The sequence below is a fragment of the Malaclemys terrapin genome, chromosome 10, assembly GCF_027887155.1.
Source record: "Malaclemys terrapin pileata isolate rMalTer1 chromosome 10, rMalTer1.hap1, whole genome shotgun sequence".
Classification (NCBI taxonomy): Eukaryota; Metazoa; Chordata; order Testudines; family Emydidae; genus Malaclemys; species Malaclemys terrapin.
Window position 1 is genome coordinate 28,542,481 of NC_071514.1, and position 23,758 is coordinate 28,566,238.

Sequence of the window (23,758 nt, forward strand, 5' to 3'; positions counted from 1 at the left end):
GGGACCAGTTCTATTCAACATATTCATAAACGATCTGGAAAAAGGGGTACACAGTGAGGTGGTACAATTTGCAGATGATACAAATTACTCAAGATAGTTAAGTCCAAAGCAGATTGGGAAGAGTTACAAAGGGATCTCACAAAACTTGGTGACTGGGCAACACAGTGGCAGAAGAAATTCAATGTTGATAAATGCAAAGTAATGCACTTAGCAAAATACAATCCCAACTATACATACAAAATGATGGAGTCTAAATTAGCTGAACTCGTCCATAAAGAGATTTTGCAGTCACTGTGGATAGTTCTCCGAAAACATCTGCTCAATGTGCAGTGGCAATTAAAAAAAGCTAACAGAATATTGGAAATCATTAGGAAAGGGATAGATAATAAGAGAAAAATATCTTATTGCCTCTATGTAAATTCACGGTACACCAACGTATTGAATAGTGAGTGCAGATTTGGTCACCCCATCTCAAAAAGATATATTGGATTTTGAAAAGGTACAGAGAAGAGCAACAGAAATGATTAGGGATATAGAACAGTTTCATATGAAGAGAGATTAAAAAGACTGGGACTTTTCAGCTTGGCAAAGAGATGACTAAGGGGGGATACGATAGAGGTCTATAAAATCATGAATGGTGTATAAAAATTGAATAAAGAAGTGTTATTTACTCCTTCACACAACACAAGAACTAGAGGGTCACCAAATGAAATTAATAGGCACCAGATTTAAAACAAACAAAAAAAGTATTTCTTCACAGTCAACATGTGGAACTCTTTGCCAGGGGATGTTGTGAAGGCCAAAACTATGACAGGATTCCAATCAGAACTAGATAAATTCATGGAGGATAGGTCCAGGAATGGCAATTAGCCAGGGTGGGCAGGGATCCAACACACTGTTCTGCATGTCCCTCGCTTCTGTTTGCCAGAAGTTGGGAGTGGGCAACACGGCAACTTGATGATTATCTGTTCTGTTCATTCCCCCTGGAGCACCTGACATTGGCCACTGTTGGAAGATAGGATACTGGGCTAGATGGACCATTGGTCTTACCCAGTATGGCCCTTCTGATGTTCTTATATAGAACCCAGATGCATCTGCACCTCACTGTAACCCACTAGATCCCACTCTCCTCCCAGAACTGGGATAGAACCCAGGAGTCCTGATGGGATCTCTCTCCACACAGAGTTAGTAATAAAGTAAGAATATACATTAAAATTTAAAACCTAACAAGTGTCCCTTAAGCCAGTGGTTCTCAAACTAGGGCCGCCGCTTGTTCAGGGAAAGCCCCTGGTGGGCCGGGCTGGTTTGTTTACCTGCCACGTCCGCAGTTTTGGCCGATCGCGGCTCCCTCTGGCTGTGGTTTGCCGCTCCAGGCCAATGGGGGCTGCAGGAAGGGCGGCCAGCACGTCCCTCAGCCCGCCCCTTTTCCTGCGACTTGCCACAAGATGTTAAAACATGTTGTTATTAGAGCTGAGTGGGCCTAATATTTATTTTATTTTATTTTATTTCTTTTATAAAGGAATTAGATACAGGGCTCCAGTCAGCTAATTGCTAAGTTATCTGCCAAAAAGCTAGAGTTTTCAAGTGCCTAAGGAGTCCTACAAATCATGGTTAAAATTGCCCCCCCTATCAAAATCTGAAATGGCCCCCCTGATTTTGAGCTGTCAGGTTCATTGCAAAAGAGACTTGGGAAGACCTATGCAAATTTGTTTATGCAAACTCATGATAGTAAATTCACCAAGTTTTGCTACTGAGCTTTTCTGTAAGTGAAAAAAATCACAGATAATGAAAGGCAGCATTTGGAATTTGGAGCGTTAATTAGCTGGACAATTTTTTTTTCATAGAAAAAGAAACAATGAATGTAGTATGACAAATAGAAATAGACTGAAGTTCTTGTGAAATGCTTTGGGCCCAGTCCTGCTCCTGTTGATTTTGATGGGAACAATATTTGGTCTTTAACCTACCATTGCTCTCCCTTTTTCATACTGAAATAAATGGAAATTTCTCTCAGTGTAAAGAGCAACAGAGAGTCCTGTGGCACCTTTAAGACTAACAGATGTATTGGAGCATAAACTTTCGTGGGTGAATGCCCACTTCGTCGGATGCATGTTCAGTTGGAGCTTAGTGGATATCAGAGTCAGGTATTTGACACTTAACTTTAAATTCTTTAAGTATTTACCGGATCACGTCACTCTCTAAACTTGTGGTTGATTGATTTATTTTTTGAGAGGAGGAGCGTGGAAGGTCTGGCTACCATATACAGAAGAAGATACACCACCTGATCCACACTGTGGTCATGCAAACCATAAACTTTGCACATGAAACGTATATAAGCCCCAAAGTCCATAAGACTCTACATAAGTGCATACACAGGGATTCTGTCAGTGTTCCCTGAAATAACTATTAAAGTAATGCTATGATTTTTGTGTGGTTTGGAAATTGTCTGTTATGAGTCTCCTTGATCTGACATGCAGCCTCTCTCTAGTTTCTTTGTTTAACAGAGGTTGCTTAATGGTGGTTATTAGACAGCATGTCACTACATCAATTCAAACTTAGTTTACATATAGTGTTTGGTTATGACAGAAGCAGCACTATAGTGAACTGTGTCTCGCTTTACTCTTCAAAGATTTGCTTCAGGGAGATTGCTTGGAGCAAGATGGCTTGTTCTAGGAAGGAATCAGAACTCGGGTTTATATAGCGCCTTTCAGACCCTGGGTATACAAAAGCATTTAACCAAGCAATGACTCAGTGTTAGTGCAGTGACTGACGGTAACAGCAGCTGCCAATATGCTCAATACTATAATAGCTAACACTCTTAGCTGGGTAGCTCATTTTATGGACTGTTGTATAATTCTATTATTAAGACAGAATTTCTAATGGTAATTGATTTCTATCAGTGTGTTCTTGAATAATTCATACTATAGACAATAAGTACATTTTTACACATATACATTACAGCATGTCATTAGGGCTGTGACCATTACTGCTCCCAGTATCTCATTAGGTATATAATTTAACACAATTTTTCATTAATTCTCCTGCTCATGGATCACAGAGTGCACCCTTCAGATCACTAGATTTCAGAGAGCCCGGTTCTCTGCCCTATACTGTGGCTGAGGTGGGCGAGAGTGGAAACCATGACATTCTTTCAGCATGTGTGAGGTTGTTCAGGAGGACTTCTCCATCCAGCTACTGAAGGATCAAATGTATGCAGCTGGAGGGCTGATATGGTCGAGGAGGTTTGAAGCACAGTCTGTAAACTCAAGAATGGCTATGCTGCCAGTATTTGCGGCATAGCTGCAGAGCTCATTGAGCACGGTGGGAATTCCATTTTGGGAGGGTTGACCCATATTATCAACCAAGAATGGATTCATGAGAAACTACCTGACGACTGGTGCCATGGGATTATTCTCCCATTTTGGAAAGGGAAAGGCAATGCTCTGGTGTGCTCTAATCACCACAGCATCACTTTGCCTTCCATTCCAAGCAAACTGTTCATGATGGTTCTTCTTGAACGTGTTAAGCCCACCATAAGAAATCTACACCATCTACAAAAACTTCTGGTCAGAGTGACTCAAATTATAAACATGTATTGGTATTACAGACACAATTTTTTTTTAAAAAAAAGCTTAAGGATGAGTTATTTAAAAATTTCCCTACACACAACATTTCCTGTTACTTCAACAAATCATAGAAACATAGAAATGTAGGACTGGAAGGGACCTCAACAGGTCATTTAGTTCAGTCCCCTGCACTGAAGCAGGACTAAGTGTTATCTGGACCATCCATGACAGTGTTTGTCTCACTGGTTCCTAAAAACCTTGAATGACAGAGATTCCTCAATCCAGTGCTTAACTACCCTTACATTGAGGAAATTTTTCCTAACATAAATCTCCCTTGCTGCAATTTAAGCTCGTTATTTCTTATCCTGTCCTTAGTGATTATTGAGAAAAATGTATCATTCTCCTCTTTATAGCAACCTTTTACGTACTTGAAGACTCATGTTTCCCCACAGTCTTCGCTTCTTCAGACTCTCCATTTTTCCTCATCTTTCCTCATCAGCCATGTTTTCTAGACCTTTAATTATTTTTAAAAAGCAACAGAGGGTCCTGTGCAGAGGGTTCAGATGCAAGAAGTGAGGTTCTTACCCACGAAAGCTTATGCTCCCAGTACTTCTGTTAGTCTCAAAGGTGCCACAGGACCCTCTGTTGCTTTTTACAGATTCAGACTAACACGGCTACCCCTCTGATACTTAATTATTTTTGTTGCTCTCCTCTAGACTTTCTCCAATTTGTCCACATCTTTCTCCAGATGTGGTACCCAGAACTGGACACAATACTCCATTTGAGGCCTTATCAGTGCTGAGTAGAGTCACTTCTCATATCTTGCTTACAACATTCCTGCCAATCCATCCAGAATGATGGTTGCTTTTTTTTGCAACAGTGTTACATTGTTGACTCCTATTTAGTTTGTGAACCCCTATAATCCCCAGATCTTTTTTTGCAGTTCTCCTTCCTAGGCAGTCATTTCCCATTTTGTTTTTGTGCAGTTAATTATTCCTTCCTAAGTGTAGTACTTTGAATTTGTCCTTATTGAATTCCATCGTATTTACTTCAGATCATTTCTACAGCTTGTCAAATCATTTTGAATTCTAACCCTGTCCTCCAAAGAGCTTGCAACTCCTCCCAACTTGATATAAACCACAAAATTTATAAATGTACGCTCTATGCCATTGTCCAAATCATTTATGAAGCTATTGAACAGAACCGGACCCCACGACAGATCCCCACTCGATATGGCCTTCTAGCTTGACTGTGAACCATTGATAACAATTCTCCAAGTACGGTTTTCCAACCAGTTATGCACCTGCATTATAGTAGGTTTGTCTAGGAAATATTTCCTTAGTTATCCAGGCTCCTTCCCTCTTTGCAATCTGCCTCCTGCTCCAGCCCTGGCTGGACAGTCAAGCCCCTGTCCCCAAAGACTTTGGTTTTTCTCTCTCCCAGGCCTCTAGCTCCTTGTAAATGTAATTTCTGCTTAGGTATTGGACCCCTCCCACTGTAGCAGACAATAATGACGGAGCTGTATTGAGCACCAATGCATACAGGAATTGAATGCAGAGATGTCAATGCCCAGCAGAGAGGCAAGTGATCAGAAGTTGCTCCAATAAAAGATTACCTTGGCCCCTTTATCTAGCCATATAGTGAATCTACATCCATATACACTAAGTAAAAATAAGGACCAAATCTTCACTTATTGCTGTAAACACATTTGAACTAAATATTTTAAGGTTCCAAAGTTGTGAAAGCTTGTAAGTTCTTTCACTTGTGGTTTCCAGCCACAAGTGCCACAATACAATGAGAAAGACTGTTCTGTGGTATTTCCAGCTGGGAGTGGAAGCAGACATGTAATAAATCTCATAAAGAAGGTCTGTTCTTGTGAGATTTCTACCACACTTTTGCAGACTCAGGAGGTTTGAAAAAGCTTTATTTTAGCATCTGAACTTTTGGCTGCTTATCTGAACTATTTGTGGGTCACCCATCACTGATCTACACTTATTGCTGAATTGTGGCTTGGCTTAAAATATTTTTTTTAAGAGTTGCTTTAGGAAATTCGAGTGAAAGATACAAAGCCTGCAAATCTGGGAGTGCCCATTTCCATATCATTTAAAACTGTCCATCTAAATGCCCTTAAACAGAAACACGCCCAATCAAAAGGAACAGAGGTTGCTGAATCACTGAAGTAGTATTTGACATGCAAAAATAAAATTTTGGGCCACAGGGACAGACTGGCAGAGCACCGAGAGCTCCCACTGATTTCAACAGGTATTGCTACTGTTCAGCACCTCTGAATATCTTATGCAGGCGTCTAACGCAAGGGTCCAATTTGAAAATTTTGGCCTGTATATTTTTCTGATTCATGTAGAGAAGAATCCTGTTCCTTTTATTCTTTTCACAAATCTAACTCAATGCATTGCTGGCAGAGTTGCTGCTAAATTATGCCAGACACAGTAGCAAACATTTGGAAATCATTAATTAGTTCACTTACTTCCATACGCAGAAAAGGTAAAAAGCCCATTATTTATTATCCAACTTTAAAACAGTCACAGTAGGAAAAAAAAAAGTTTTCAATATAAGATATTTCATCTCTAGGCTCTCACTTAACATACATTAGTAAATACAGTAAAATTTAAAAACACAATTCTAGATTCAAAAGCTTCCTAACAGAATGTTTTTATTTATTTAAATTTTTTAAAATAAACATTTTCAGCTATTAAAAAAAGTCACATATTTAATCCTGCAGAAATGAAAGTGTCAGGCTTGGAGAAGAAAAAAGAGATGGATAGATCCCCAACTGGTAAAGATGCGCTTCATTGCAGCTATAGCAAGTTAAACCAGATGAGGATCTGGCCCAGCATGTTCTCAAAGGGCTAGTTAAGTTTTTCTATCTTTGAGGATAAAATGCTTTTTTTCTTTCCCACACATAAAATATCACTCGAATAACATTTTACAAGGAATCCAGCTCTACACACTAGAAAAACAAACATAGAAAGGCACTTTGTGGTTTACAGTACAGCAATAGGATACTTTAGCTGTTAACTTCTGGGTTAGTCCACGTAAGACTGTACATTAACATTATCCTGAGTGACTAGCAACTTCCTCTAAAAGTTGAAATGTTCTAAGCTCCAATGAGACATGCTCCCGCCCACAAAAAATGCCTCAAAAGTTAATTGCATTGGGTCCCTCTTATTACGTGACAGTTAATTAGTCTGTGGAGGGGCTGGTAAATAATATTGCTTTCAAACAATGACTTCTATAATATTCCATTGCAGCACTAAGATTCTCTCTCAACAAATCTATTTGAAAAGGAAGGCTCAGTTTGAAGTTTTGTTGTTCAGATCTGAGTAGGATTCTGATAATTTTTTCCAATTACGCTTTGAAGAGGTGACTCAGGAGTCAGTTTTAATTGAGCACCTCTTCCTACTCTCTGCTAGAACAGTGTTTCCCAAACTTGGGAAGCCGCTTGTGTAGGGAAAGCTCCTGGTGGGCCGGGGCGGTTTGTTTACCTGCAGTGTCCGCAGGTTTGGCCGATCGCGGCTCCCACTGGCCGCGGTTCGACGCTCCAGGACAATGGGAGCTGCTGGAAGCGGCGGCCAGTAGGTCCCTTGGCCTGCGCCACTTCCTGCAGCTCCCATTGGCCTGGAGCAGTGAACTGCGGCCAGTGGGAGCCGCGATCGGCTGAACCTGCAGACGTGGTAGGTTCTCAAACTGGCCCGGCCCGCCAAGGGCATTCCCTACACAAGCGGCGTCCCAAGTTTGGGAAACACTGCTAGAAAATTTCTAAAATTTAAGGAGTACTGAATTTTGAAGAGCTGGAAAGCCTCTATGTCATCAAACTGAGTCATAGAGAATCATAAAATGATCCCATTGTGGAATTAAAATTTATAGCATGACAGACTAGACACCGCAATGTTTGCGTTCATCATGTGACTGCACTGCCAGAACACATCATCACAGAGAGAAATGACAAGACCCTGGTGGCTCCGCTAAGTTCACTCAGTATGTTTCCATTTTGCCTCAGGCAAAGCAGGCTGGTCAGCACATGACATGACCTCTGAACCAGAACTGTTGGACCCCAAAATGTCACACTGGATTGAATATCACTGAGGAGTATATATAAAATCTTACAGGTATTTCCTCTGAATGTGACTATCTGCCTGTGGGTAAGGACTGGCCAACAGAGTAAGGGATGGAAGGACGAGGCCTATGCAATGAACACTGAGTTTGACTTGTGTATGGATAAGATCTGCTATGCGACCCATAAGAGGGACTAAAATAGTTTGTAGGTGCTAGCTATGCCTATCCCGTAAGTCTTAATAAAATAATATGTATATTACAACTATTAAAGAAATTCCCTGGGCTAGATCATCAGATGGTGTAAATCAGCATCTCTCTATTGACAACAGTTTGACCCTGCCTATGCATCATTGGAACAAACCATATATCCAGCTTACCTAGGATGTGGAAACTTTGAAAGAACCTTTCTGGAGCCCAAAGGGGTCATTTCTATGGCTTTGTAGGGGTCAGGTAATCTTTTTCTTGAATGGGCTCAAACCGGAACACCAAATCTGAAACCTCCTATCCAAAAGAACACTTGGGTAGTATCTGGATCCAAACTTAGGGACTCAGGCCTAACCAAAGCAAAACAATAAATCTGAACACACCCCATCTTTAGGGAAGTCTAGATTCAGATCAGATTCCAAATCCAGACTTTGGGACTTCAGCCCACACTCTTGTCCTTTTTATCACTTCTTGAACCAAAAACAAGCTCATGAACCAGTTTATCTTTTCTTTATCTGCACCTGCCTATGTTATAGATTAAAGCAATTCAGTAAACTCGTATCACAATTGCCCCTTTTATGATTGATATTTTATATTCTTTTGCACTTAGGCCAAACTACTCAATTCTTATGTCTCAGAAGGGTGAATGGGACAGTTACAAAAAACCGTGGAAAGTCTTACCCTGTCACTCCACTCCGTGAGGAACCAGCTCTTAGCACAGGGCCCCATGTCACAGTTTTCAATGTCATTTGGCCGTAGCTTCATATTACACTCCTCGTCATCAACAATGTCTCCAAGATTGCTGACACACTTAACATCTCGGGTCCTCTGCCCCACTCCACATGGCACCGAACACTGTAATAAAACAGACTTTGCATCAGTACTACATTCAAGACCTAGCAACTATAGCCCAGGTCCAGCTGGAGATCATCTATCCATTACCTCCAATGCCACGGGTGCAAAAATCTACATGAGCTGAAGAAATACTGGTTGTTCGTGGGGAGATATTTCAATAGTTCTATAGATGAGGGTCTCATTCCAATGAATCATATAGGTGAATTTAGAAAGACAAAAATTAAAAATATAGGGCCAAACATCGCCATGATGACCATAAAGAACCTAACCACATTGGGACTGATGTGGTTCTGCTGCATTGGGGAGCTTTGTTACAATGCACAGAAACTTAGCCCTCTAAGCTCCAGAAAGGTTGTTTCAAGGTTTCCACACACTCTGCATGCTTCTGAGTTGCACTCCTGGGCAGGAGATAAAGCAAAGAGTAACTCAAGGGAGCACAGCTGCTCCTGATCTTCAACTAAAAGTGGGGGGAAGACTCCCCTTCCCTGCTCTTCTCTGGTCTCTCTGTATGGAGTGCTGCTCCATACAACAGCTAGCAGCATCTCTGCCTGGCGAGGTATGCAGCTCAGATCATCAGAAAGGAGGGCAAAGAGAGGCAGATAAGGAGTCCTGCCTAAGGAACTCCACTGCCTGTTGTGACCCAAAACTGAACATCTGGATAGGACCCTCCCCTGCCAGTGCTCCTATCGCTCTATCATCAAACACTATGTGACCATGTAATTAAAGGCTGCACGATTAAAGGCTGCATGATAACACATACACACAAGGGGTACAAATTAAGGTTGCACAAGCAGCCTTATATTTGGCATTTCCTAACTTCTGAGTTCTTGACTTTGTAGCCTTAACATTCTCTTAACATACGTTTTTTAATTTTTTTTTAACGATTATCTACATGGCTGCAAATGATCAGTGCCAGCAACTGGAACCTTCATTTTCCCCATCTGGACACACTTCTCACTTTCCTGTCTAAGCAAATGCGAAAGCCATGAAAGCATCTAGCAGTAAGAGCATCACTCATGTAGGATTGCATCTATTTCTCCAATCCCTGAGCCCAAAATACTTGCAGAAATTCAGGTTAGGCTTGTGAAACAAGTCACTAACGTATTGGAGTAACACCAATAACGATGATGATGATGATAACACCCAGCTCTTCCATAGCTCTTTTCATCCGTGGAAATCAAAGCACTTTACCAAGGAGATCAGTATCATGACCCTCATCTTACTGAGGCACAGAGAGATGAAATGGCTTGCCCAAGGTCACCCAGCAGTCTAGGAACAGACTCAGGAATAGAACCAAGGTCTTCTGAGTGCCAGTCCAGTACTCTTTCCACTAGGTGACACTGTCCGGAAATGTCCTTAAATCTGGAGTTCCATCTTTTCTAACCAGAATCAGATCAAAGCATCTGCCATTTATGTTTCTGTGTTGGGAAAAATGGCACTGCAACAAATTGCTTAAGATGCATTTTTAAAATCAGGGAGCTATCTCCAAAGTGAAAACCTACTTGTACTCCAGTAACCTAACACAATAAATGCTCTATTTAAACCACAGAGTTTCCAAACTTAAATGCCTCTCTCACTACAGTAGGTCCTTTCCTCCTGATGCCAAAGGATTCTTTTTTTGGGGGTGGAGGGGGGAGGGGCAGGGGAATAAATCAATCACTGGATTTTATTTTGATTGCCATTTCATATCACCAGCTAAAATTACTAAAGCAGTATTTGATTTATAATATTTCTTTACTTTGCTTCATAGGATGTATTTAAAAAAAAAACACCCATCCAAGCCTCTAGATGCCCTTGCATTTAAATATTATTCAAAATACAACGGAATAAAAATAAAAACAAAAAAACCTTAACCAGGTACTGCTTCTTACCACCAACACAGACAATAATTAACCCTACATAGAATCAAATCCTGGATAATAACATATGCCCCTTAACTATAAAATAAGCCTTTATCAAATCTTCCCTCCCTAAAAACACAGATAAATACATTAACCTTGCAAAGCACTCCGAATGATATTTTAATTAACTAAGTATATGTCTACCCTGTCCCTTTTCTCTATTCTCTCTGGTCTAAACAATAAGTTTTAATTGGTCATAACCACCTGGCTTGTTTAAATTGTCTAAGCTCACCTACTACCTATCTTGAAAGCTTTCCCACATTCCCCTCTGTGGTTTTTAATCAAAGCCAAATGTAATCCAATCACATCTGATTAAAGATCTTTGGAGCCACTCCATTGTAGCTCCCCTGAGGTTTCATGCTCCAAATGAACCAATCATTCCCATTTACCGAAGTCCACTCTGTCTGAATTTGCCATTCACTGCAAATCTTCAGCTGGCATGTGCTGGTTGTTTCTGGCTTCTCCAAGTGATGGCATCGGTATTGCTGAACCATCAGAGTACGATTGGCATACACTTGTCGGCACAGGACTTGTCGGTGCTGCATACCAAGGCCACATGTTTTACTGCACTCAGACCACTCCCCTATATCCCAGCTAACAGAGAAAAGAAAAAGGAGAACATAATAATGATCCACTGTTAATAAAGACAGTGCCATATTGTAGACACTAATCTCCTTTCAATTCTGATTATAAGTGTTTGGACAAAAAAAAAGTCTTATACTATCATTTAAACCTCTGCATGTCTTTTGCTGAATACTGAAATAAATAATACTTATCCTTTATATAGGGGACCACTGCATACTTCCAAAGGGTCTACAAAGGATGAGGTGTTACGCTATTAAATGTGTAAGAGTTGCAGAACTGGGTACATAGTGATCTGAGTGTATTTTTAGAAATTGTCTAGCAATATATATTATTTCTGATTACTTTAACAACACTTCCCAAAACATGTAAAAGCAAGATGTCTGCCCTGAGGAGCTTACAGACTTTTTCTGGACATTACACAGGGAGAGCAGTAATAAGACAGTTGTTTGGAGAAGGAATGGTAGATGGATCACCTAAATGGGCATTAACTTACATATACAAATAAAATGATGTATGACAAACAATGAATAGATTCATTTTATTTCAGTGACAATAAGATTCCTTTCCATTAAGATTTCTATTAAAACTGTATATATGTATTTGTTTTATTAATATACATATTTTAATTTTCATGTCATTTTTGGTGTCATGCTCAGGGAGATGAGTGCATTGCTAGTACAAACGCCCTTCACACTGTTAACTTCAGACTTGTTGTGGAGAATGAGGGCAATAGCTGTATCATTTATCATCAGCACTCTATGCATCCCAGTTTACCTGATTGACAATATTCTGTCTGATTAGACAGAGTTGAATTAAAACGTAACGCTTGAATTAAAGGTTATTAAGAAGAACAAGCAGGAAACAAAGCTGTGGCTAGAGATCAGCTATCTCTGGGGAAAGTATTCCAAGAGTCCTTTGAGAACATTGGATGGGCTATTACTTAGAATTGCCCACCTGGCTCCAGCCAGGTCACAGGCCTATTTTTCCCAGGCCAGGGGCCCTAAGATCAAAAATGACAGTAAATCTTAAAACTCCCTGCCTGGAGAGGAAGTGTGTGTAGAGAAGCTGACAGGGAGAGGCAGAGATTGCAGCAGGAGCAGTCAGTCAGAGACAGAGGCCCTGCAGAGTGTGTCTGAGGCAGTATAGGCTTGCCTAAAGCTTATCCCTTGTCTCAAAGCTTAGGCAAGACCCTCTGTAGTGTTAACCCTTTTATCTGCTTGCTATATACCCTTGAGTGAATATATAGTCTGCTGTTCGGAAGGAGCTGTTCTGAGTTACCTTAATCAGCTGCTGATCACAGGCTCCCAGAGAGAAGTGCCTTGCAGGTGCCCGGTACATTTGGGCCTGTCATATTAACATGGTTAGAAGATGGGGGACTGAGTTGTAGAAGAGGGTGGGGTTGCACCCAGAGAGGTGAAGGCAGCAGAACCTGTCGCTGGGGGTGCACTCATGAGGGACTGCAAAGGAGTATAACGTATAAGGCACCACTTACCCTGAACAGTGGGAACGTAACCTGGTGATTCAGTCTAAAGTGGTGTGAACTGCGGAGTTCTGCTCTAGGAGAAGTGCAGGTAGAGGCTTCTCTCTTGGAAAGAGCACCAAGGGAGAGACTAGGGGAGAGATTCCAGGGGCAGTGCACCCTTAACGATCATACCTGTTGAGGATTGGCTGCATTTAACCCAGAGTAAAGTCGGTTTAAGATATGCAAATTCAGCTACGCGAATAGTGTAGCTGAATTCGACATATCAGAGCCAACTTACCCCACTGTGAGGACGGCGGCAAATCAACCTCTGCGGCTCCCCCGTCAACGGCGCTTACTCCTACCTCCGCTGGTGGAGTAGAAGCGTCGATTCGGGGATCGATTGTCGCGTCCTGACGAGACGCGATAATTTGAGCCCCGAGAGATAGATTTCTACCCGCCGATTCAGGCGGGTAGTGTAGACCTGCCCTTAGAAAGGAATAAAAACCACCTCTGACAGGGGAACCCATCAGCTGCACTCCATGTCACAAGTGGAAAATACTTGAGATGTTCACCCTAGAGTCCTATTTAAAACAGCTACCCTCCTTTGTGCAAAGCTTCAGTGACACTGCTGCCTTCATTTCCAGTGTATTTTCTGGCACTATCTTACAAGGCTGGGCATGGGAAGATGTTGCAGGCTTCTTCTTCTGGCGTGGGCTTGGTGCTGGTGTCACAATAGCTCTCAGACACCTCCTCATGAGATATTCTGTTTACACAGTGGAAGATTGGGTATCGCAACCCTGAAATGGCAATAAAACAAAAACAAAAACCAAACCAATAATAAGTAGTGCAGATAAAAAGAAAACATTCAACATACACGTGACTTAGCTACAACAACAGGATCTGGTACAGAAAACTTAAACACAAGAGAGCAACAGGATAAGGAAAATGATCCAAATTAGTAGTTTATCCAATGTACATAAACACAAATAAACATGGGGATTGGTCCTGCTTTGAGCAGGGGGTTGGACTAGATGATCTTCTGAGGTCCCTTCCAATCCTGATATTCTATGATTCTATAAGTGAAATCTGAATGCCTTGCTGCTTACAGCAACACGACGACGGCAGCTGCCTGCAAACACAAACCACAGCACAGCATTGCAAAAGAGTCTGAGAAAGTGTTGTGGTTTTGCTCCATTAAATGTTTTTTGGGGAGAACTGTGCATAGCTTCAGCCTGTAGTTGATTTAAAAAAATGCAGTTTAGCAGCTTGAACACAGGACTGGGAGAAGGAACTTGTGTGCACTAATCCAGCCTCTGAGTCAGATTCCTTTTCTTTTTGCTTTTGGGCAAGTAATTTACCCTCCCTACTTTAGGATTATCATCAGGTAAATAAGGATATAAAAATAATACCTACCTCACTGGAGTGTTGTGAGGCTTCATGAATTAATGCTTTAGGGATGACAAGTACTGGATAGATGTTAAGTATTATTATTTCTCTCCTTTTTTAACTGCTTAGTCTCTTTAGCTAAGTTTTGCACTTAGAGAGAAAGGCGGTGATTTCCTTTGCTTGTGTAACCTGTCTCTGAGGATGGTGAAAAATTCAGACCAAAGTGCCAAGTGTGTCACTTCCATTATTCTGGAACAGAGAATTTTCACCATTTCCAGCAGTTCAGTGAGTCACACAACTCTAGTTCTGAGGTGAAAGAAGAGTTTGTACAAACTCCCTCAAAACCCACACAGTTCTTTCTCATTTCTGCTACTCTGTTCCAAAGAAGATCCATGTCAAACTTTTCCATCCTTGCCTGTAACCAATTTATTCTAATTCTTCTCGGGAGCTACGCTATATTGGCTGAGCACCAGACCTGTGAAAATCAGGCCATTTTCAGTTATCTTAAGTTGGGCATCATAAAGTGAAGCACCCCAAATCACTAGCAACTTTGGAATAGGCCCAGTTAATGTGGAGACTGATGGGTGGGCAAAAAAAGAAATAATGGAGTGTGAAAATAAACTCTGATGTGAAAGGGAAAGATCCTGCTTAGGTTAGAGGTAAGTACGTTTATACCCCAAAATGAACTAACCACAAACAAAACACATAATTCAAACAGGAATGCAGCTAAATTGTTTCCCCTTCTTTCCACAGACATATCCTGATATGCTGTCCCTATCTTACTAACTCTCCTCCCCAAATTTAGGGTCTGATCCTGTTTCAGTTGAAAACAATGGAAGTTTTGCCATGGACCTATGTGACAGCTGGGGTAGACCTTTGTTTCTGAAGTAAAACTAAGGTAAAACTATACTGACTCTCATTTATGTTAACAGCTGCTTTGCTTGGGAATGTAGGGAAGAACAGTATACAACCTGAAGAGTAGAGTCCCCAGTTCGTTATCAGACACACAGACAACTATTAGACAATGTTTATGTTTCAGCAAGCAGACTCTTGTTGCAGCTTTCCAGAGATCATATTGCATATCTCCCACCCTTACCCAACACCAGCTGTTCTTCCTGATGTATCAGGTTTCTTGAAGGCACAATCCTCTACAAGGTACGTCTAGAGTAGACCAAACACCAAGAGGATTTACATCCTCAGAGTAAAGAGAAGTAAATCCTTACAGGAAAGATGCGAGAGAGTATGGCACCAGATGTTAGAGTTGCAGCTTAATTCCTTCCTTCGGCCACCAAATATGCTTGCGTCTATTTTAGAACCAAACTATAGGCCTACAGTGCAGCAACTTGCATGGAACTTAGAGGGAGGAGTACAGGATGCAGGAGGCACTAGAAAGCCAGTCTGTGTGCAAATGGCTAGAATGCTAGCTGCACCTCTGTAAATAGTTCTCTTAACAAAGAGCTGTTTAATTGTAGAAACATGGAGTCCTCTCCTGTTGTTACCCAGCATGTAACATATGAAACACGCACATGTGCAGAGTTCAAAGCTGCATGACTCATCGTAAAAGTCCAAATGAGTCACATGGCTAAAAGTCTGCACAACTCTGAAACTGGATAATTTGCTGACAACATGCAGCTGTGTATGTGTATGTGGCAGGGAGGAGTGAACAAAAGGGTAAAACTGTAATAGCAACAGCTTGAACATCTTGGCTAATGTGGTATAAGTTAGAAGCCTATTATGCTAAGAGTCCATCGATACTGCAACTGGCTTACATGATTGCTGACAATGCAGATCTTATGCCATTGGACTGAATGCTTAGTCTGCTCCAGCTCCTTCTATATCTAATTATCCACTTGAATCTGCTGTCTAAGTCTAGCATCTGTTGTTAACTAGCCCCACATTCCTACCTCCCAGTGTTTTAAATCTCAATTTTAATGGTAACTTTTGGTGATTACTGAAAAGTTTTTAACTGTGTTAACAGATTTTCTGCAGACTCCTGCATCTCATCCCGTATTTACAAAACTTACGTTTTTCTTCATCTAACCAGGAGGTTGGCTGCGAGAGAAAGAGAGAGAGAGAGAAAGAGAGAGAGCGCACGCGCACAGTACATTCAGATAGCTATTTGTTTTAATTGATCTTGCACTAAAGTTTTGTAATAGCTTTAACTCACACCCATGGTTTAAATAAAATAAGTGTGGTTCTGATTAATGCTGTTGGCTGACATGCAGCAAAATATGGCATTTATAATAAAGGAAATTAAAAGCTTACATGTCTGCCAAATTTAAAGTCATTCAGCAATATATTTAAATGAGAAGGTTTGCAGCTGAAATGCTAATTTACAATAAAATTGCATACAGAGCGTCTTCATTCTTCTAGTTCTAGTAGAAAGTAGGTAATTTAGCAATCAGCAGGGTGCTTTAGTCATTAGCTTTCTTTATGAATTTGCTTTTTCAATTAAGAACATGCTGCACACTGCGGTATCACTGTTACTAAATTTCGTATTCATACCACTCTCTCTGTAATGTGTTTCCATTTACAGCTAAGCTAAGGCCTAGATTGTGGCTCTAAGCCACAGTCTGTGCTGGAGGATAGGGGAACAGGGAAGAGGAGTTGCTCTCAGGAGGAGTTTCTCTGGTTCCTGGAGTGTATAAACTGTAGTGGCATATGCTCTCATCTGTATCTGGCTGATGCACAGAGTTGGTGCCAGAGAAATACTCTCACTACCGCGTTTGGGGAAGTTAGCAGTTTCCACAGGCATGGACCCTGGTATTAAAAAGCTACACGCTCAGTCTGATCAGATAGAACTTTAGGACAGAGCTGGTTGATATTTTTCATCTGAAAAATAATTTAAAAAAAGGATAAATGGCCTTTTTTCAAAATCAAAAACTTCAGTGAAAAGTACGTCCAATATTTCCAGTTTTTAATGAAAAATCAATTTTCTTCTCAGTTTTTCCTTGATGCCATTCTGCCATAGAATGAAAGAGAATGAATGATGTGTAGGCACTTTTCTTCTTTTCCTTCCTCCTTTTGCTAGTCAATAACTTCCCAAAGTTGAAGAAGTTATGAAAAATTAGAGAGTAGGAAAAGAAGAAAAGAAAAAATGAAAAAGTGAAGGAAACGATGGACATAAAAAAAAATTTGCAGTTGCAAAAAAGGCAAATGTGGAAAAAAGTTCAAATTTTCAAAAATTATCAAAAAAAAATTCTCAGAATGTTTTTAAAAAAGAAATAAAAAATATTCCTTTACAAACTCTGCAAAATGGAAACAAGTTCAAAATTTCAACGTTGTTTCAAAAAATTGTTTTGCCTCTCTTTATCATTTCTCTTTGAGAGAGAGCAAAGAACCTGTTGGACCTCAATTGCCTTGGAGAATTATATGGGCAGAGGTAGTCAGCCAAGTAACTCAGGCCTAGATTTGTAACAAACTGTTCATGCTATTAGCAAATCATAGTTCTCCCAGTACAGTATACTGCTAATTAAATTTGGTAGAGTCTGGGACACAAGGTTCACCCCCCGTTAGAACCTAGGGAAGGTATATTTATTTCAGACATTCCTCCTCTCTAATTTCAGGGAGTAAGTCTCAGTTCCATAACATGCTGAAAGCTTTCCTGTGATATGATATTTTTCTAGTGTTCTGCTGTTTAATCTGGATTCAGATTTCATAGCTGCTTCCCACTGACTGCCAGATATTTAAAAACAGCAAAATTCTGATCATAGGGATTACAAAGGAAAGTTTCCAACATTCTTCCTATAAAATGACTGAAACCCCTCAAAACCCTTGCAGATTTGTGCACCTGTATTTGCATGCAGAATTTCTTGATCTGAGTGCTCAAATGCACAATTATTTTGCAAAGAAACTTCAGCTTCCACCTTCCGAAAATATGATTGTTCCAATCCTCAGCTGGTGATCCTCACTGATTGCAAGAGAGTTTATATCTATTTACAGTAGCTGAGGATCCTGCCCACATACTCTAATCTAAAAGCCATTTCCTAAGTCCAAGCAAAATAATATGATTTACGTTCACTGCCTGCCCCCAAGTGTCAGACTCCCAAGAGTCCTGATTTTAGTACTGTAACATTTCTGCCATAATTTCCCCAAGTTGGGCCGATTTCCCAATTCATTGTCTGGGACTAGCAAGGAATAACAATAAAAAAAAGAGAACATCGATGTAGTGTGCTTAACTACCCGCTTTCCCAACAGAGATATAATTTGAATTCATTATGATGATGATGTGCATAAGGATCCGCACGATATTAAGATTTCATGCACTAGCTCAGTTTCGTATTTTGGAGCAAGGAGAGCACGCTAAAGAAAATTAACTAAAATTTCCCCCCAGAGGAAATAGGTTTGCAGAGCAGTCACATCTGTCTAACAGCTCGATATTCCCAGTAACAGAATACACTATCAACTCCCTTTACATCACCACCTTTAATTGTCTTCCCTCACCTCAGGACTATGCTCACTGCCACAAAGATGTTACCTTTCCTCTATGTCCAGAGTTAAAGTTTTCTTTATTCTAGCTCAACAGAATCACAATTTTCCCATCAACTTATCAAGTTATATGGAATGTGTAGAGTTGTGTTTCGTTAGCTATATCAGTAGCCCTGACATATACCTCACTGGCCAAGCTTTCTGAGGCTACATCTACACTACAGGGGGAAGTCGATTTAAGATACGCAAATTCAGCTACGTGAATAGCGTAGCTGAATTTGACGTACCGCAGCCGACTTACCCCGCTGTGAGGACGGTGGCAAAATCGACCTCTGCGGCTTCCTGTCGACGGCGCTTACTCCCACCTCCACTGGTGGAGTAAGAGTGTTGATTCGGGGATCGATTGTCGTGTCCCGACGGGACGCGATAAATCGATCCCCGAGAGGTCGATTTCTACCCGCCGATTCAGGCGGGTAGTGTAGACCTAGCCTGAGAGAGCCTTTCCACTTTATAATAAGCTCAGCTAGGAGGTATATGTTGACAATACCTGGAGTTAAGTGTATTTTATAAGTCCTGGTGGCAGGACTTCTCAGGTGACCTTCCCCACCAGTAGAATTTACTCCTGTCAGAGGTTTGCTAGAGCAGGAGTCAGAGCATGAAGGAAGGCACTTTCACTTGGTTTAGATTATATCTTATTTTGATTGTTTTTATTATTTACACTTGGGTTTTATTCCAGACAAAAAGGACAGTATTTACTAGAGCACCTCAATTTAGGTTATATTTTAATACAATTTGTTGGGTTTCCAAATAGGAAAAGGGTACTCAGCTGCTACAGTGAGAGAGGCTGTAAACATTAACAAAAATTGTGTTTGGACATCACAAATCTCTAGAAACTACACACTCTACTATCATCTTCTGCTCAAGTATTCAGCTCCTGCACGCCTGTTCTGGAGAATATACCACTGATGTTCGTCAAAAGCATCAGTACCTCTGTTCCTACCATTGGCTAGTTCAACCAGCTTTTGTGCACCAAACAGCTATGCCTCATCATGCAAAAGGTTAATTAAAGGGGTCGAATCCCTCAAAAAGCTTGTAATTCACACCATATATTGTAAGGGCATCTAACTAGCAAATGGAGCTCTGAGATGGAGGAATCACTGGAGGAATCACTACCAGTATAGGTGCAATCCAGGCAAATAGTAGGAAGATATTTACAGAGGTGCTAAAAGTACTAATGAAAATGGAGGACTTAAACAAACAGGGAAAGGAAACCAGAGAATGCTGAGGATAATGGTAGTGTATCAGGGAAACATGAGAAAAGCAACTTTAGGCAATTGTCCTCAGCCATAAAAGACTGCAATATTTCTCATTTTAGCAATGGATACCATGTTCTGCTTTATAATTAGGCTCGGAAGAATTAGATTTTTGTCAGTAAATGTCGATTTCACCATACACACACAAACCAATGAAAAATATTTCCATCAATAATAATTAAAATTTACAGATAGGCAAAGTAAGAAAAATGCTGCTTGAGAACTTATTAGAGTTTGATTTAAGGATATTTACTTTGTATATTTTGATGCGTGTTGACAGTTTGTGTGTTAATGGTTATGAAGCGTTACCTTTTTGAATATCACTGTCATTAAATAATTATGGACTGACCCCCTCTATGGACTGACACCCCCCCAAAATTCCCACAGCTGTGAAAATGTATATGGATAAAAATATAAAAAATGCTTAAAACTCATAATTTTGCACAACTGTGAAAAATTAAATTGATAAAAAATACTTAAAAATAAACATCAATATTATCTGTTGAAATTATAAAAAAAATTGGAATCTTCCAAGCCTGTTTGTAAACTATGTGCACCATGCTCTGTTTCTTTTCTTTTAAAATTATTTTTATTGACATATATTTGGAACCCACTTTGTGCTACAGATTTGTCTGTCTATCACTTAGTGAGAAACAACAGGAAGCAGTGACTCAAACATATGTCTAATGCATAGAGGGATTTGCTGGGTTTTCTAAGGTCTGGTCTATACTACCCGCCTGAATCGGCGGGTAGAAATCGACCTCTCGGGGATCGATTTATCGTGTCCCGTTGGGACGCGACAATCGATCCCCAAATCGGCGCTCTAACTCCACCAGCGGAGGTGGTAGTAAGCGCCGCCGACAAAAAGCGGCAGAAGTCGATTTTGCCGCCGTCCTCACAACGGGGTAAGTCGGCTGCAATACGTCGAATTCAGCTACGCTATTCACGTAGCTGAATTTGCGTATCTTAAATCGACTCCCTGCTGTAGTGTAGATGCACCCTAACATGCTCTTTCCCCCATGTTTTTCTTCTCCTGGCCTGGAATCCTCCTGTGTGTAATATAAATACTATGCATACACTGTAAAGCATTTACCTTTCCCACACGAAGTGGTGCACTCAGTTGTTCCAACCTGTTTCCAGTTGTGTTCTCGGTTTCGTCGTGGTGGCTGCACAGCAGGCACCTGGTTGTCTGGCTGATGAGAAGGAAACCTTCCTGGCTGAATAACAGGAAAGGTCCCTGTTGACTGTCCAGTGTGAGTGTCTGTCTCCCTATGCAAATTCCCATCTTCGTGATCTGTACCATCTGTCAGTTCTAACTGACCATTGAATGGCTCCCCTGGGGACAGGCAACAATAGCAAATTAAAAGAGTGATCATCTCTTTCAAATATTAGCTAATGCATTCACTAATTAGTAGTTGCAACAATGGTCTACAAAGTTGTCAAGCTTGGAAATAGCTTTTATCTCCATATCCAGACTTGCTGGATTGTTCTGCAGACAAAGACTTTGCTGCTTTTCAATGAGGCACCCAATTCTCAGCAAGCAAACACACACACAAAAGTGGAAATTCACCAGGCATTTTCTAGCATAATTATTGCACCTAATGTCAATCAAGTTTTCCAAGGATTTGTTTTTTCACCATGCTCCATATTCTGTGCCTCTTAATGTCAAATTCCAGCTGCTCCTCATTAAGAAACAGGCTATAGAGCCAATACAAATCTGACAAGGAGAATCAAAAACATGAGAAATAGTACCAAACTTGCCTGCCAATTTTCTCTTTTTTTTTTTTTTTTTCCAGAATTACTGTTACATTTAACACACCTCCATGCTATAGAATTCTAAATATATTCTGTCTAGAGAAAGTTTAGCTTTGGGGGCTTAGAAATTTCCACAGGATTGCGAGAGAGAAGCTGAGAAAGGTTGTTTCAAAATATCAAACTCCAAAAAGAAAGAAAAAGTATTTTAATTTCTGAAATACAGGCAGAGCAATTCAGCTCATAACAGTAACTGATCAAGGAAAAGTCACGGTGTGTTCTTATCCCATGTGACACATTAAAGACAAAATTACCTTCAAAACAGAACTAAAGAACCAGATCCTAGGCTGAAGCAAATCAGAGTAACTCCATCGAAGTCAATGGAGTTACATTGCTTTACACCAGCTGAACATCAGGGGTGAAATCCTGGCCTCATGAAGCCAATGACAAAACTTCCACTGACTTCAGTGAGGCCAGAATATTACTACTGGCTCATAATGCTAAAGAATGTGCTTAAGGCAATGATGATTTACCTGGCCTTCTGTGAGGAGGCAACTGAGGGCTAATGACATTGGCTTCTGGAATGATATACTCGTAATGTATACCTGGGTTAGGTTGCTGATGTATCATCTAAGAGGAAAAACAGTCAAATAAATGTTTCCTTATTCAAAATAATCACCCTTTCACTTGTTAGCTTACTACTGCTTAACAGAAATATGCATTTAAACCAATCAACAGCATGATGATTGCTATTATTAGAAAAGACAAAGGTTTGTTTGGTACATCAGTGAAATATGAAAATAAACAATTTGTTCCTGAGAGGCTAAGACAAGTAAAGAAAATATGAGTTTCTACATTTGCAAATTGCACTAAATTGTAATAGGAAGGAACAGCTGTTACTCAAAAACATCACTGTGAAGAACTACATCATATGCGTCTTCTTGGTACAGGTGCAAAATGTGAAAATACAGCAGTGTTGTTAAAAGTCTTTCACTGAACACTAGGTGGCGAGAGAGGTTCAGACGACAAATGGGTTGGGACTGAAATAACTGACCTGACAGATAACTGAGAAAAGATAAACAAGAAGGAGAAGAAAGAGGGGGAAGGGTCCATATCCAAATGTTCCAAACCCGGCTAGCTCTCTTCTCAAATGATTGTCAGTTCTACTTGAGTTGAGAATGCATAAACAGCACTTATGTATTATCATTTGATAATCGCCCTGTTCTGTTCATTCTGGAGCATCTGACACTGAGCACTGTTGGAAGACAGGACAGTGGGCTAGATAGAACATTGCTCTGTCTCATTATGGCCATTCTTGTGTTCTTATTAACCCATCTGTGTTACCTCAGATACCAAGTTGTCCCCTTTTATAGCCTTGCAGCTCAACACATATCACTCACCACAGTATGTATAAAGCAGCAAGCAAAACTAGCTAACAATTGTATGTCTATTCCATTTATATAGCAGTCGTTTAACAGTGCTCAAGTAAATAGATAACAGAGGTCCACATATACATTGTGGTGACTGTATCACTGATATAGAATTGTGTTCCCAACCACCGCCAAATTCATTTTCAGCCAATTGGACTGAACATTCCACAGACAGCCAAACATGCAGAAAAGGTCCCTCATTTTTTCTACTGTTGGACAAAAGGGTTGGTTTGGTTGGGTTTTTTTTGGTTTGTTTTAATATTTTTATCTAGCACTGGGAACCTTGAGCGTACCTGCAAAGAAAGACAACAACAAAGTGTAGAGGTTTTAGAGCCCAATTGTAAAATCCTTATGCACATTAGTAAGCACTCACATGTGTATCCCATTGAAATCAAGGGAGGGTGTGTGAATAAGTGCCTACCAACCTAGGAGCTGCATAATAAAGCCCTTGCAAGGTACTTGCGCCTCTTGGAAAACCATTTGAACCCCTTAGCAGCGCTACATTATGCTGGTGGAGTGGGAATAGGGATGCTTGCATTATCAGTTATAGACACTATGTACTGTTGATTCTATTAGCCTGGCCTTGGTTACTTTAATAATGCGGCTGATCACACTGCTGCCTTAAAAGAACTTGGTCCTCTGCAGGGGTGTTGGATTGCTCTGGTAGAAGCTTCAGCCAGTTTAATTTTAAAAAGTCTGTCTTAAAAAAAAAATCATCACTACAGATTGCTGTTAGTGCCTTATACCTGAGTTTCCTTATCAGCCAGACACTTCCTCTTGAACATGAAAAGTGTCTTGGTTCTGC

At 40.5% G+C, this 23,758-nt stretch overlaps 1 protein-coding gene across 3 annotated transcripts in view; it reads right to left on the reverse strand.

Moving 5' to 3' along the window:
- Nucleotides 1-23,758, reverse strand: part of THSD4 (thrombospondin type 1 domain containing 4) — a 641,818-nt gene that overhangs the window by 52,431 nt on the left and 565,629 nt on the right. For all 3 annotated transcript variants that reach the window (XR_008446511.1, XM_054042518.1, XM_054042519.1), the window contains 5 exons: nt 22,057-22,153; nt 20,865-21,107; nt 13,312-13,441; nt 10,987-11,191; nt 8,523-8,696 (listed from right to left, as the gene is read on the reverse strand). Coding sequence is in view for 2 of the 3 variants with exons in the window: in XM_054042518.1 (XP_053898493.1) it covers nt 8,523-8,696; nt 10,987-11,191; nt 13,312-13,441; nt 20,865-21,107; nt 22,057-22,153 (849 nt within the window). In the remaining variant the exon portion in view is untranslated. The remainder of the gene's footprint in view (nt 1-8,522; nt 8,697-10,986; nt 11,192-13,311; nt 13,442-20,864; nt 21,108-22,056; nt 22,154-23,758) is intronic.